A 16,853-nucleotide genomic window follows, 5' to 3' on the forward strand; every position below is an offset into this window, starting at 1 on the left:
CTGTCTAATATATATATATAATATAGTAAATATAGTAAATATAGTATATATATATATATATATATATATATATATATATATCCAGACACACACATTCTCTCTCTCTCTCTCTCTCTCTCTCTCTGTCTCCTTCTCTCTCCCTCCCTCTCTCCAGATCTCCCTGTATGGCTCTATCAAAGGCAATTCCAAGGGCTCTCCCCCCTCCCTCTGAAGGCAATGAATCCCCCCCCTCACCCGGACCCATTGCAAGCCCCCCAGGCTCCCTTCCCCAGCCCCTTCCCCAGCCCCAGCGACCTACCGGATCCTTCCTGGCCTGGCTGGAAACTTTCCTCCAACTTGGAGGAAGGCAGGCAGGCAGGGGAGAAGCCACACACCAGCCTATTTCCTCTCTCTCTCTCTCTCTCTCTGTTTTGGAAGAGGGGGGAAGAGGAGGCTCTCTCTGCCTGTGGTCCATCCCGAAGAGGAGGCAGAAGGATGCTCGGATGCAGGAGGAGGAGGAGGAAGAGGGAGGGAGGGCGCTGATTGGCCGGCGTTGCCCGTGACGTCAGAGGTCACTGCATAAGGCTGGGGAAGAGAGGGAGCAGGCAGTCTAGTGCTGAGAGAAGATAGAAGGAGGAAGGAAGGAAGGAAGGAAAAGAGGAAAAGAAGAAGGCAAGGAGAGAAGGAGGGGGCTTCCCTTTCCTTAGGAGGAGAGGGAGCCAGGAGGGGGTCCATGCCCCAAGGAGGAAGGGAGATCCAAGGGGGGCTTTTCTTCCTCCTCTTCCTCTTCCTTCCTTCCGAATGGAGCCGGAACCCGAACTTTTGCTTCCGACACTTCCGAATTGAAGGCTCTTCTTCTCCCTCCAGGCTCTCCATGTCAAGCTGCACTTGGGACTGCTCTCTCTCTCTACCTCAATCCGGATGCTCTCCCTCTTCTTCCTCTCTCTCTTTGGGTAATTCCGGGATGCTTCCCAGGGTCGCGGAAGGCTTCCGGGCTGATGCTTCTTAAGCCCGACCGCTTCCACCTCACAAACACGGAAGAGATCCGGGGAAACGTTTCCGCAGGAAGGAAGGAGCCAAGGAGGAAGAAGAAGGCTCTGCAGATGGTCCTCCTTCCCAAACGTCGCCTCCTGAGTTAAACCCTTCCCTTCCTTCCCTTCCTTTCCTCTTCCCTTCGCCCAGACTGCTTTTCCTTCTTTCCTTCCTTTCCTTTTCCCTTCCTTCGCCCAGACTTCTCTTCCTTCTTTTCTTCCCTTTCTTTCCCTCCTTTTCTTTTCCCTTCCTTCCCCGAGACTTCTTTCTTCCTTCCTCCCTTCCTTCTTTTTCTCCTCTTTCTTTTGTGTTTTCTTTTCCTTCTCTCTCTCTTTTTTAACCCTCTTTCCTTCTTCTTCCTTTTCCCTTGTGCGCGCCTCTTTTCCTTCTCTTTCTCCCTCCTTTTCTTTCCCTTTCTTTCAAGTTGTCTTTGTATTTCTTGTCTTGCCTTCTTCTCTTCCTCTCCCATTCTTCTCTTCCTACATTCTCCTTTTCCCTCTTTTTTCTCTTTCTCTCCTGTTCTTCATTTCTTCCATTCCTCTCTTTCTCCCTCCTTTTCTTTCCCCTTTCCTTCGTGAAGTCCCCTTTGTTTTCTTGTTTTCCTCCTTTTTCCCCCTCCTTCTTCTCTTCCTTCCTTCCTTTCGATACTTTCTCTCTTTCCTCCTTCCTCTCTTTCCTTTTACCTCTCTGTCCTCCTTCCCCTCTTTTCCCGCTTCCTTCGTGGAGCCTTCTTTCGATCTCTTCTCTCTTTCCTCCTCTTTCTCTTCCTTCCTTTCTGTCTCCTCCTTTTTGTCGTTCCTCCTTCCCCTCTTTCTCGCTTCCTTTTGATTCCTTCTCTCTTTCCTCCTCCTTCTCTTCATTCCTTTCTCTCTTTCCTACTTCCTCTCTTTCTCGCTTCCTTCGTGGAGCCTTCTTTTGTTTCCGTCTCTCTTTCCTCCTCCTTCTCTTCATTCCTTCCTCTCTTTCCCCCTTCTTTTCTTTCCTCCGTTTTCTCTTTCCTCCTTCCTCTCTTTCTCGCTTCCTTCGTGGAGCTTTCTTTTGTTTCCTTCTCTCTTTCCTCCTCCTTCTCTTCCTTCCTTTCTCTCTTTCCCCCTTCTTTTCTTTCCTCCTTTTTCTCTTTCCTCCTTCCTCTCTTTCCTCCTTCCTTCCTGGAGCCTTCTTTAGAGTCCTTCTCTCCTTTTCCCCTCCTCTGTGCCCTTCTTTCCTTCCTTCTTTCCTTCCCTGTCCAATATCCCCCCCACCCACCCCGGTCCGGAGGGCCTGCCCCCCCCTTCCTCCCGCCCTCCTTCCCGCCCAGGATGGTTCACTGCGCGGGGTGCAAGCGCCCCATCCTGGACCGCTTCCTGCTCAACGTGCTGGACCGGGCCTGGCACGTCAAGTGCGTCCAGTGCTGCGAGTGCAAGTGCAACCTCACCGAGAAGTGCTTCTCCCGAGAAGGGAAGCTCTACTGCAAGAACGACTTCTTCCGGTAAGAAAGGACGGGCCAGGCTGGGCAGGGAAGGGGGCTCGACGCCCCCCAAAAGAAGAAGAAGGCCCTCCAAACACACGCGGATCTTGCTCTGGAGCCCGCTTTTCCTCTCCGCGAAGGAGACTCCGCACAAACCCGGGACAGGGACAGAGGGGCGGTAGGGTTGCAGCTTCGCCTCCTACTCCTCTTCTTCCTCCTCTCCTTCTCCTCTTTTCTGTCTTTTCCCTTCTCCTCTTCCTCCTCTCCTTCCCCCTCCTTTTTGTCTTCTTCTTCTTCCTCCTTCCCCTGTTCATTCCCCCCTCTTTTTCGCCTTCTTCTTCCTCCTCCTTTTCCTCTTTTTTGTCTTCTTTCTCCTATTCTTTTTTCTCCATTCTCTTTTCCTTCTTTTTCCTCCCCCTCTTCTCCTTCTTTCTCCTTCTCCTCTCCTTCCTCTCCTCCCCCCTCCTTTTCTTCTTCTTTTTCCTTCCCCTGTTCATCCTCTCCTCCTCTTTGTCGCCTTCTTCCTCCCCCTTTTCCTCTTTTTTGACTTCTTTCTCCTCATCTTTTTTCTCCTTCCTCTTTTTCTTCTTTTTTGTCGTCTTCCTCCCCCTCTTCTTCCTTCTTCTCCTTCTTCCTCCTTCCCTGTTCATCCTCTCCTGTTTTTCGCCTTCTTCTTCCTCCTCCTTTTCCCCTTTTTGCTCCTTCCTCTTTTCCTTCTTTTTTGTCTTCTTCCTCCCCGTCTTCTTCCTTCCTCTCCTTCTTTCTCCTCCTTTTTTCGTCGTCTTTTTCTTCCTCCTTCCCTGTTCATCCTCTCTTGTTTTTCGCCTTCTTCCTCCTTCTTTACCCCTCTTTTCCTTCTTTTTTGTCTTCTTTCTCCCCCTCTTCTTCCTTCTCCTTCTTCCTCCTCTCCTTCTTTCTCCTCCTTTTTTGTCTTCTTCTTTTTCCTCTTTCCCCCCTTCACCCTCTCCTCCTCTTTTTCGCCTTCCTCTTCCTCCTCTTTTTTGTCTTTAGCTTTCTTCCTCCTACTCCTCTTCTTCTTCCTCCTCCGCCTCCTTTTCCTCTCCTCTTCTTTCACCACTACTACAGCTTCCTCCTCCGTCTTATAAACCAAAGATGATGATGATGATGATTATTATTATTATTATTATGTTTACATATACCCGCTTCTCCTCTCTGCAAAAGAAAACCTCTTCTTTTTTTCTCCTTCTTCCTCCTCTCCTTCTTTCTCATCCTCCTCTTCTTCCTCTCCTTCTCTTTTTCGCCTTCCTCCTACTTCTCTTCTTCTTCCTCCTCTTTCTCCTTTTCCTCTCCTCTTCCTTCACTACTACTTCCTCCTCCGTCTCCTCTTCTTTTCCGTTTTCTTCTCTTTTCCCTCCTTTTTTGTCTTCTTCTTTCTCCTCCTCTTTTTCCGTCTTCTTCCTCCTCTTCTTTTTTGCTCCTCTTTCTCCTTTTCTTCCTCTCCTCCTATTTTTCGTCTACTTCCTTTTCTTCTTCTTCTCTCCTCCTGCTCCTTTTCCTCTCCTCCTCTTTTTCCGTTTATCTTCCTCCTCCACTACTACTTTTTCTTCTCTCCCTCTTCTTCCTCCTCCTTCACTACTAGGACTCCTTCCTCCTTCATAACTATTAGTTCTCCTTCTCGTTTTCTTCTTCTTCCTCCTTCAACTTCCTCCTCCTCCAGTACTTCTACATTGTTTTCCTCCTTTTCCTCCCCTTCTTCTTCCTCCTCCTTCTCCACCATATTATTAATATTACTACTAATTTCAATATGACATACGGTGCTACAATTTCCCCCCATGGCTCTGTCCTTTGCTTTCTCGGCCAAACTGCAACTCCCAGGGCCCTGAAAGTGGGGTCACATAGGCATCCATTGGGCTGGGCAAAAACCCCAGGGACAGATTATTGTTGTTATTATTTTTATTATTATTATTATTATTATTATTATTATTAGCTCTTGTAGTGGCGCTTGCCTTCAGTGTTGTCTTCCACCTCCATCCTGCCTTCGGGTTTTGACCCTGGGAGTTGTGGTGTGGGCAGAGAAGGCCAAAAGGCCTTGGGAAACTACAACTCCCAAGCTTGGAGAGCCTTAAAAAGGGGGGGTCCCACCAAGTTTCCTTGAGAGCTATTTGGAGGGTGAGAGAAGTCCTTTGGGTGGAAGGATTTTGAGTAGAAGGAAAGGAAAAAGGAAGTAAAGGTAAAATAGGAAAGGAAAAGGGAGCCCCCCCCCCCCCACTTCCCAAAGCAAGCCTTTGTTCCCCTTTCAGGGGTGAGTCCCTCCCCTTTCTCCCAGCTGTCAGTCAAGGCCCATCAGAGCTAAACAGAAATGCCAACTTCAGAAATAGGGAGATGCATATTCTATCTATCTATCTATCTATCTATCTATCTATCCCAGGTGTTTATGGCAGAGTAATAATATTCAAGAGTTCAAGTAATAATATTATATTATTTTTGTGTGTTTTGTGTCAGTAAAATATATATAATAATATTATTATATAATATTTTACTGACACAAAACACACAAAAATATAATATTATTACTTGAACTATTATTATTTTTTATATAATAAAAATAATTAGCTTCCAGGAGTTCATGGCAGTGTTCAAGTAATAATATAATATTATAACACAATATAATATAATATTATTTTTGTGTGTTTTGTGTCAGTAAAATATAATAATAAAAATAATAATAATAATCTCCCAAGAGTTAATGGCAGAGTGTTCAAGTAATAATGTAGTATAATATTATAATATTATATTATTTTTGTGCATTTTTGTGTCAATATAATAATAATAATAATAATAATAATAATAATAATAAGCTCTCCACAAAAGGTTTGATTCCCAGTAGCTCATGGCAGAGTGTTCAAGTGGTCCCAAACCACATTATTTCGACAATTTCCTTATAAACCAATTATTATTATTATTATTATTATTATTATTATTATTGTTTACATACACCCGCTTCTCCTCTCTGCAAAAGCAAACTCAGAGTGACTTCTGGATGCCATGAGAACAAACCGGAATAGTAATAATAATGAAGGCAATGTTCATCATATAGAATATACAATATATACAATAACAACAACATCAACAGCACAAAATCATATTGGTGTACAATATCATTACTACTACTACTAATAATAATAATTTGTTATTTTGTTAATATTATCTACATGTTGGTATACAATACCAAAACTAATAATAATAATAATAATAATAATAATAATCTTGTTTTGTTATATTGTTAGTATTATCCACATGTTAGTGTACAATACCAAAACTAATAATAATACTTCCAACAGACCTCATTACCTCTGAGGATGCTTGCCATAGATGCAGGCGAAACGTCAGGAGAAAAATTGCCTCCAGAACATGGCCATATAGCCCGGAAAAACCTACAATAACCCAATAATAATATTGTTTTGTTATATTGTTAGTATTATCCACATGTGTTGTCCATCACAACACGCTGAATTACTATTCTCAATAATGACTAATAGTAACAACAACAGCAGCAGCAACAACAACATGAAATTGTATTGGTTTACAACACCAATACTAATACTACTAATATTAATAACAATAATAATACCAATATTATTTTGTTATAATGTTAGTATTACCCACATGTGTTGTTCATCACAACACTGAATTACTATTCTCAGTAACAACAACAGCAATACAAAGTAGTATTGTTGTACAATACAAATACTACTAATAATAATACTATTTTGTTATATTATTAGAATTATCCACGTGTGTTGTTCATCACAACACTGCATTTCTATTCTCAATATTAATAACAGTAACAACAATGCAAAATAGTATTTGTGGACAATACTAATAGTAATAGGTAAATAGGTAATTACCAAAACGAGACTATTTACTTTATTTATTTATTTACTTTATTTATATACCGCTTTTCTCAGTCCTCAGGCGACTCAAAGCAGTTAACAGCAGCAAAATGCAATGCAAAAACATCACAAAACGAATATGGGACAGTTAAAACAATAGCATCAACAATTAAACATCAATATAACAATCATTAGCATATTAGTAATAATAGTATTATTATTACTACTACTAGTAGTAGTAATAATAATACTATTTTGTTATATTGTTAGTATTATCCACATGTGTTGTCCATCACAACACTGAATTGCTATTCTCAATAATGACAGTAATAGTAACAATCATACTGTTTTGTTATATTGCACATGTGGATAATACTAGCAATATAACAAAACAGTATGATTGTTGTTAGTATGATTATTATTGAGAATAGTAATTCAGTTATCACAACACTGAATTACTATTCTCAATAATAATCATACTAATTATAATAACAATAACAACATGCAAAATAGTATTGTGTACAATACCAATACTGTTTTGTTATATTGCTAGTATTAGCATTAGTATTGTCTTCATTCGTTGCTAATAACAGACACTGAATTGCTATTCTCAATACTAATAATAATAATAACAACAACACAAAATAGTACTGGTGTTCAATACCAATATACTATTTTGTATTAGTATTATCCGCATGTGTAGTTAATAACAACACAGAATTATTGTCTTTAATAATAATAATAATGTAGCACATTATTATTATTATTATTACTATTAATAATAATAATAATAATAATGTAGCACATTATTATTATTATTATTATTATTAGTCAGGATTTTATTTGAAAAGGAGCAAGGAAAGCTCTATTATTAGTATTAATATTATTTAATTATTTTTTGTGTGTCAGGAGTGACTTGAGAAACTGCAAGTCGTTTCTGGTGTGAGAGAACTGGCCGTCTGCAAGGATGTTGCCCAGGGGAGGTTGCCCGGATGTTTTACCATCCTGTTTTCGTTGATACACCGGTTCAATGGTTTTGATAGCGGATTTAAGAGGAAGGCAAAACATGCAAAGGAGAAAATACCATTTTAAACTCGGAAAAAATAGATATAATAAATGTAAAATCTGGGGGAAGTCTGTTTCCTTCTATAGAAAGAGAGAAATAGTATCTATTACAAAATATATGTGCGATATATTATATATTATAATATATATGTATGTGTTATATATAATATTATATATTATAATATATATTATAATAATACTTGCTATATATATTATATATGTGTGTGTGTGTGTGTGTGTGAGAGAGAGAGAGAAAGAATATATGTGATATATATATTATATAACATTATGTTATATATTATATAATATATATAATATAGCATATATTATTGTATAATATATGGCACACACATATTTTATAATATATAACATAATATATATCGCACACATATATATTATTTCTTTCTATTATATATAATATATATGATATGTGTGTGTGAGAGAATATATGTGTTATACATTATCTCTCTCATACACACACACATATAATACATATATGTGTGTGTGAGAGAGAGATAATGTATGTATGTGCCTATATATTTAGAGAGAGCACTATAGAATACACTAAATATTTAGTCCAGCTAAGTGAGTTCCTTATATTCCACATTATATAGAATTCTTGTATTCTATAATATATATTCCTATATATATATATAGAGAGAGAGAGAGAGAGAAGCATATAGATACTGTATATAGATTTCTATAGAAAGATGCAATAAGCGTTAAATCCAGCGACCTGGGTTACTTTCTATAGGAATATATATATATATATATAGATAGATAGATAGATAGATAGATAGATGTGTGTGTGTGTGTGTGTATGTATATATATATATGTATATATATATGTATGTATGTATATATATATATATACACACACACATTCCTTTCTCTCTCTCTCTCTCTCTCTATATATATATATATATATATGAGACATATTTAAAGAAATATGTGTTTATATACATTCCTTTCTCTCTCTCTGTGTGTATATATATATATATATGACATACTTGAAGAAATATATATAATATATAATATAATTATACACACACCTTTCTATTCACACACACACACACACATATATATGTTTTATATATCTCATCTTTCGATAAGTACATCCTCTCTCTCTCTCTCTCTCTCTATATATATATGATATACTTAAAGAAATATATATAATATATAATATAATTATACACACAGCTTTCTATTCATATATATATATAGAGAGAGAGAGAGAGAGGGAGGGAGAGAGGATGTACTTATAGAAAGATGAGATATATAAAACATATATACATATAATATTATATATACTCTCTCTCTCTCTATATATATATATATAATTATATAATATTATAGAAAGAAGGGGGTATACTTACCGAAAGAGAGGATATACTTATCTAAAGATAATATATATAAAAACACACACATATATAATATTATATATATATAGTAAGTATATATATCTATAAGTATATCCTATATATCCTCTCTCTCTCTATATATATAATATTATATATATATACTTATCGAAAGAAAGGATATACTTATCTAAAGATAATATATATAAAAACACACACACATATATATAATATTTTATATATATATAGTAAATATATATATCTATAAGTATATCCTATATATCCTCTCTCTCTATGTATATAATATTATATATATATATATATATATATATACTTATCGAAAGAAAGGATATACTTATCTAAAGATAATATATATAAAAACACACACATTTATATAATATTATATATATATAGAGAGAGAGAGAGGATATATAGGATATACTTATAGAAAGATATAATAACCGTTAGTTTTTTTCTCTATAGGAAGATATAAACAAATAGATAGATATCGAAAGCTAAAATAAAGAGTAGAGTTTTTTCTTTCTATAGGATGCTATAGGTAGCTACCTTCTTATAGAAACAGGCAAGCTTTTTTCTATAGGAATGAATATAGACGAAAGTTGCAGGAAAACAAAGCGTAGCGGTTACAAAGGGAACCTTGCTGATTCTGTGATATTCCTATGAATATAGTTATCTATATCTTTCCTAGATAGCTATATTCTTACAGAAAGATGTGATAGGAAGAAATATGTCATATCTATATTCTTCCAGAAAGGTATTATCAAGGTTAGTTTTTTTACTATAGGAATATATAGGTATAGGTTTCTCATAGAAAGATATAATAACTGTTCATATATACACATACACACCTTCCTGTAGAAAAACTTTGAACGTTTATTATATCTTTCTATGAGAATCTATCTATCTATATCTTCCTATAGGGGAAAAACACTGAAATAATATATAGAGAGGGGGAACGTATGGTATACATACATCCTCAGATTCGCATCTTGGTCTGAAATGAGATCGAAGAGGCCGTGGAAAAAACCGGAGATTAGATCTGTTTATTTGTGGGATTTCCTGGGATTTGGGAGCTTGACAAAGCAGGGCTCCAGGGCTAGTTAAAGCGCGATCAACCCGCATTAATTCCCGCCGCCAAGATTCCAAAATCAGGGGAAATCCGAAATCTATAGTCCTGGCCACGCTGTATATTTTATTTTATTTTATGTTTATCTTTCCTGTCGTTTTTAAGTTATTTCATGATATTAATCATATTTATATTATATTCTCTTGTATTTTATTATGGTAATTTTAAATATATCCTGTTATATTTTTCGTTATTATGGGAAATATAAATATATCTTCTATTTTCTGCTATTATTTTTTTATAATATATTAACTCTATTATAGTATCTCTTGCCATATTATATTACATTGCATCTTATTATATTTATTATAACTATTATATTTATGATCTCTGATATTATTATTATATTTATCTCTTATTATATTGATACTATATTAATTATATCATATTTATTATTTCTAATTATATTTATATTAGATTGATTTTTATAGTATTCTATTATAGTATCTCTTGCCATATTATATTATTTATTATAACTATTATATTATATTTATGATCTCTGATATTATTATTATAATATTTATCTCTTATTTATACTATATTAATTATATTATATTTATTATTTATTATTATATTTATATTAGATTGATTTTATAGTATTCTATTATACTGTCTCTTGCCATATTATATTACATTGCATCTTATTATATTTATTATAACTATTATATTATATTTATGATCTCTTATATTATTATTATATTTATCTCTTATTATATTTATACTATATTAATTATATTATATTTATTATTTCTTATTATATTTATATTAGATTGATTTTTATAGTATTCTATTATAGTATCTCTTGCCATATTATAACACATTGCATCTTATTATATTTATTATAACTATTATATTTATGATCTCTTATATTATTATTATATTTATCTCTTATTATATTTATACTATATTAATTATATTATATTTATTATTTCTTATTATATTTATATTAGATTGATTTTTATAGTATTCTATTATAGTATCTCTTGCCATATTATAACACATTGCATCTTATTATATTTATTATAACTATTATATTTATGATCTCTTATATTATTATTATATTTATCTCTTATTATATTTATACTATATTAATTATATTATATTTATTATTTCTTATTATATTTATGTTAGATTGCATCATTATAGTATTCTATTATACTGTCTCTTGTCATATTATATTATATTGCATCTTATTATATTTATTATAACAATTATATTATATTTATTATCCCTTATATTATTATATTTATCTCTTATTATTATCTCTTATTATATTTATACTATATTATATCATATTTATTATTTATTATTATATTTATATTAGATTGATTTTTATAGTATTCTATTATACTGTCTCTTGCCATATTATATTACATTGCATCTTATTATATTTATTATAACAATTATATTATATTTATGATCTCTTATATTATTATTATATTTTATCTCTTATTATATTTATACTATATTAATTATATCATATTTATTCTCTCTTATATTATTATTATTATATTTATCTCTTATTATATTTATACTATATTAATTATATTATATTTATTCTCTCTTATATTATTATTATTATATTTATCTCTTATTATATTTATACTATATTAATTATATTATGTTTATTCTCTCTTATATTATTATTATTATATTTAATCTCTTATTATATTTATACCATATTAATTATATTATATTTATTTTATATTTACATTATATTACATTAGACCGTTCTGTTGTATTTTAATATATTAATTCTATTCTATTATAGTATCTCTTGCCATATTATATTACATTGCATCTTATATTTATACTATATTAATTATATCATATTTATTATTTCTGATTATATTTCTATTAGATTGCATTATTATAGTATTTTATTATAGTATCTCTTGCCATATCATATTACATTGCATCTTATATTATTATATTTATTATATTTATCTCTTATTTATACTATATTAATTACATTAGATTACATTTATTATCTATTATTATATTATATTCGAGGTGGAGACTCAAGGAGCAGGAAAACAAAGCGTAGCGGTTACAAAGGGACAGGAGAGAGGCTGCCAAATGGGAGTCTTCGGGAAATCTTAGGGATTTTTCTCCTTCCAAGAGTAGACTTTCCAGCCGGGAAATCCAAAGCAAGGCAAACACACGCGTGGAATACTTTGGTCCCGGCTTACTATGGAAAGAAACCGCGGCTTTAAAGCGCGTTTGAAGGGAGAAAGAGCCGGGAAAAGGGGAAAGGAAGGAAGGAAAGAAAGAAAGGAGGTAAGGAAGGAAAGAAGGGAGGGAGGGAGGGAGGAGAGAAGGAAAGAGAAGGAAAGCAGGAGTAAACGAAAGAAGGGAAGAGAGAAGGAATGAAGGAAGGAAGGTGTAAAGAGAAGGAAAGAAGCGGGCGGAAAGAAGGAAAGAGAAAGGAGGGGGAAGAAAGGAAAGAAGGGAAGGAGGGAGGAGAGAAGGAATGAAGAAAGGAGTAAAAGAAGAAGGAAGGAAAGAAGGAAGGAAGAGGTAAAAGAAAGAAGGGAAGAAAGGAAGAAGGAATGAAGGAAAAGAAAGAAGGAAGGGAAGAGGGAGGGAGGAGAGAAGGAATGAAAAAAGAGGTAAAAGAAGAAAGGGGTAAAAGAAGAAGGAAGGAAGGAAAAGGGAGGAAAGAAGGAAAGAGAAAGAAGAAGGGAGGGAGAGAAGAGAGGAAGGAAGGAGGAAGGGAAGGAAAGAAGAAATGGAGGAGAGAAGGAAGGAGTGAAAGAAGGAAGGAAGGGGGGAAAGAAAGGAAGGGACGAGGGAGAAAAGAAGGAAAGAGAAAGAAGGAGGGAGAGAAGGAAAGAGAGGGAGGGAGGGAAGGAGAGAAAGAAAGAGGGAGAGAAGGAAAGAGAGAAAGAAAGGGGCGAAGGAAGGAAGGAGAGAAAGAAAGAGGGAGAGAAGGAAAGAGAGAAAGAAAGAGGGGGGAAGGAAGGAAGGAAAGAAAGAGGGAGGGAAGGAAGAAAGGAAAGAAGGAGGAAAGGAAGGAACGCCTTTCTTCGTTCCTTTTCTCTTCCCTTCCTTCCCTCCCTCCTTCTTTCTCTTTCTTTCCGAAAGAAGAGAAGGAAGCGGGAAAGTGCTTCTCACACCAAACAGGAAGGGAAAAGATCCGAATCATTCGGGTAGATCATTCATAGACCCGCTGCCTCCCTCTCTCCCTTCGCCGCCTTTCCTTTCTTCATTTCCCCCATCCCTCTTTCTCTCCTTCATTCTTCTTTTTCCCCTTCCTTTCACTATCTTTCCCATTCCTCCCTTTTCTTTTGTCCTTTCCTCCCCTTTTCTTTCCTTCACTCTTCCTTACTTTTCCCCTCTTCGCTTCCCTTCACTCCCTTCTTCCTCCCGCTCTTAACTTTCCTTCTAGGCTGTTTCCCTTTCCTTTCTTACATCTACCCTTCTAATCTTAATAACAGTAACAATTATTATTATTATTATTATTATTATTATTATTATTATTATTATTTAACCGCCTCTCTCTCCCCGAATGCTTCCCTCCCTTACAGCCCATTTCTTTTTCCTTTCTTCCCTTCCTTCTTCCCTCCTGCCCTCACTTTTCCCCCCTTCTCCCCATCCTTCCTTCCTTCCTTCCCTTTCTTTCCTTCCTTCGGTCTTCTTTTTCACCCTTCCTTTTCTTTTCTTTCTCCTTTCCGTTCCTCCCTCCCTTTTCTTTTGTCCTTTCCTCCCTCTTTTTTCTTCCTTCCTTTTTTCTCCCTTCCCTTCCCTCCCTTCTTCCTTCCATCCTTAACTTTCTCATTCCTTCCTTCAGTCTTCCCTTCTCGCCTTCCATCCCTCCTTCCTTCTTTTCTCCTTTCTTGCCTACTTCCTTCGCTTACAGCCTACTATTTTCCCCCTCCTTCCCCGTCTCCCCTTTCTATCCTTTATTCCTTTTCCCTTCCTTCTTTCTTTCCTTCCATCAGTCCCGTGTTCTTTCCTTCCTTCAGTCTTTTTCCCCCTTCTGTTTCTCCTTGCCCTTCCTTCCGCTTCTTCTTTCTTTTGTCCTTTCCCCCCTTTTTCTTTTCTTCAACCTTCCTTCCTTCTCTTCTTCCTCTCTTCCTCCCATCTTCAACTTTCTCCTTCTTTTATTTTTCCATCCATCCAGCCAGCTTCCCCTTCCACCCTCCTTTATTTCCTTCCTCCCTTTTCCCCTTCTGGTGTGTTTTCCTCCCTTAAAGACTACTTGATTTTCCTTCCTTCCTTCTTTCCTTCCTTCTTTCCTTCCTTCTTTTCTTCCTTCTGTACTTCCTTCCTTCCTTCTTTCCTTCCTTCTCCCCTTCCTTCTTTCCTTCTTTCCTTCCTTCCTTTCTTCTTTCCTTCCTTCCTTCCTTCCCTCTTTCTTTCCTTCTCCCCTTCCTTCTTTCCTTCTTTCCTTCTTTCCTTCTTTCCTTCTTTCCTTCCTTCCTTCCTTCTTTCTTTCTTTCTTTCTTTCTTTCTTTCCTTCCTTCCTTCTCCCCTTCCTTCTTTCCTTCCTTCCTTCTTTTTTTCCTTCCTTCCTTCTCCCCTTTCTTCTTTCCTTACTTCCTTCTCTCCTTCCTTCCTTCCTTCCTTCCTTCCTTCCTTCCTTCCTTCCTTCCTCCAAAATTGGGAAGTCCTAAAACATGGCTGAGAGAAAGGCAGGTGGATGTCCTTTAATATCTGTCTATCTATTTATCTATCTATCTATCTGGTGTTTTCCTTTTCAAGAGTAATCAATATATCAAATTTGCAAGAAGCGTCTGGATCCCTAAAGCAGAAGAAAGGGAAACATGTGGGACTCAGAATTGTTTTTTAGTTTCCATGCACTTTAGAGAAGCAAATGTTGATAGGCATGTAAATGCTGGACTTGGTGCATATTGTTGTTGTTGTTGTTGTTGTTGTTGTTGTTGTTATTTTGGCCTGCCTCTCCTCACTGCTAGAGGAGAGATGCCACACATCTAAAATACATAAGACCATCAACATTCATGTGATTAGAGGCCTAATTTCCTTTTCTCCCTTTCCTTTCTTCTTTCTCTTCCTTTTCCCTTTTCTTCCCTTCCTTTCCCTTTTCTTCCTCTCCTTTCCTCTCCCTCCCTTCTCTTCCCTTCCATTTGCTCCCCTTCTCTTTTCTTCCTCTTCTCTCCTTTCTTCCCTTCCCCTTTCTTTCTTTCCTGTCCATTCCTTTCTTCCTTCCATTTTCTTCCTTTCCTTCCTCTCTTCCCTTCCCTTCCATTTCCCTTCTCTTCTCTTCTCTTCTCTTCTCTTCTCTTCCTCTTCTGTCCTTTCTTTCCTTCCCTTCTCTTCCTCTACTTTCTTCCCTTCCATTTTCCTTCTCTTTTCTTCCTCTTATTTTCTTTCTTCCCTTTTGCTTTTTTCCTTTCCTTTCCCTTCCTTTTTCTTCCCCTCCTTTCTTTCCCTTCCATTTTCCTTCCGATTCTTTCCTTTCTTCCCTTCCCCTTTCTTACTTTCATTTCCTTTCCCTTTACTTCCTCTCGTTTCTTTCCCTTCCATTTCCTTCCCTTTTCTTCCTCTTCTTTCCTTTCTTTCCTTCCCCTTTCATCCTTTCCTTTCCCTTTTTTCCTCTCCTTCCCTTCCCTTCGATTTCCCTTCCCTTTTATTCTTCCTTTCCTTTTTCTTCCTTTCTCTTCCTTTCCCTTTTCTTCCCCTCCTCTTCTTTTTTCTCTTCTATTTCCCTTCCCTTCTCTTTTCTTCCTCTTTTCTCCTTTCCTTTCTTCCCTTCCCCTTTCTTCCTCTCTTTCCCTTCCCTTCTCTTTTCTTCTTCTTCTTTCCTTTCCTTTCCTCTCTTTCTCTTTTCTTCCTTTCCTTTCACTTTCCTTCCCCTTCCTTCATTCTTTCTTTTCTCCATCATCTTCACTATAAGAGACAGAGAGACAGATGGTTTATTTTAGCAGAAATAGAAACATCCCTGTTGTTGTTAGTGTGTTGTTGTTGTTGTTGTTGTTGTTGTTGTTGTAGGTGCTTTGAATGCAATTTTCCTGCTTCTTGGCAGAATGGGGTTGGACTGGATGGCCTATGAGGTCTCTTCCAACCAAAGGATTCTATGATTCTATATGTGCATAACAACACAGCGTACATGCACATTAGGTCCAAGTATCTGGGATTCGTCTCTGAATACTGGGCTCTTGCAAACGGTCTGGGATATTAGAGGTATTATTAGATTATTATTATTATTATTATATTATTATTATTATTATTATTATTATTTACATATGCATAACAACATGCACATGAGGTCAAAGTGTCTGGGATTCATGTCTGGGATTCATCATGAATCCCAGAGATAATATTAGATATTAGAGGTATTATTAGATTATTATTATTATTATTATTTACATGTACATAACAACACAGAACACATGCACATTAAGTCCAAGTGTTTGGGATTCGTCTCTGAATACTGTGCTCTTGCTAAGGATCTGGGATATTAGAGGTATTATTAGATTTTATATATATCTATATATCTATATATAGATATAGATAGATAGATATATAGATAGATAGATATTACATGTACATAATAACACAGCGTTCATGCACATTAGGTCAAAGTTTCTGGGATTCATCTTTGAATATTAGGCTCTTCCCAAGTGCCTGGGATATTAGAGGTTTTATATTATTATTATTATTATTATTATTATTATTATTTACATGTACATAACAACACAGCGTACATGCACATTAGGTGAAAGTGTCAGGGATTCGTCTCTGAATATCGGGCTCTTCCCAAGGGCCTGGGATATTAGAGGTATTATATTATGATTGTTATTATGTCTATGGAACACATGAATTTTGTGTTGAGAGCTGGGTACCATCATTATTATTGTTGTTGTTGTTATTGTTGTTGTTATTTGAAACACAACAAGATGAGTCCATAGCAGACAAGATCACTCTGTTGGCTGTTGTGTTGGATCACAAGTCGGACACTTCCCAAGTGTCTAGGACTGTGTGATGTATCGGCGAATAATGCACGC

The 16,853-nt window shown here is 35.9% G+C and overlaps 1 protein-coding gene across 1 annotated transcript in view; it reads left to right on the forward strand.

Moving 5' to 3' along the window:
- Positions 1-560: 560 nt before the first annotated feature.
- The window catches only part of LHX1 (LIM homeobox 1), a 54,874-nt gene continuing 38,581 nt past the window's right edge, over positions 561-16,853 (forward strand). The window contains 1 exon segment of the mRNA XM_060757027.2: positions 561-2,479. Within this exon segment, the coding sequence (XP_060613010.1) occupies positions 2,310-2,479 (170 nt within the window). The 5' untranslated portion in view covers positions 561-2,309.

The sequence above is a fragment of the Anolis sagrei genome, chromosome 11 (genome assembly GCF_037176765.1).
Source record: "Anolis sagrei isolate rAnoSag1 chromosome 11, rAnoSag1.mat, whole genome shotgun sequence".
NCBI classification, from domain to species: Eukaryota; Metazoa; Chordata; class Lepidosauria; order Squamata; family Dactyloidae; genus Anolis; species Anolis sagrei.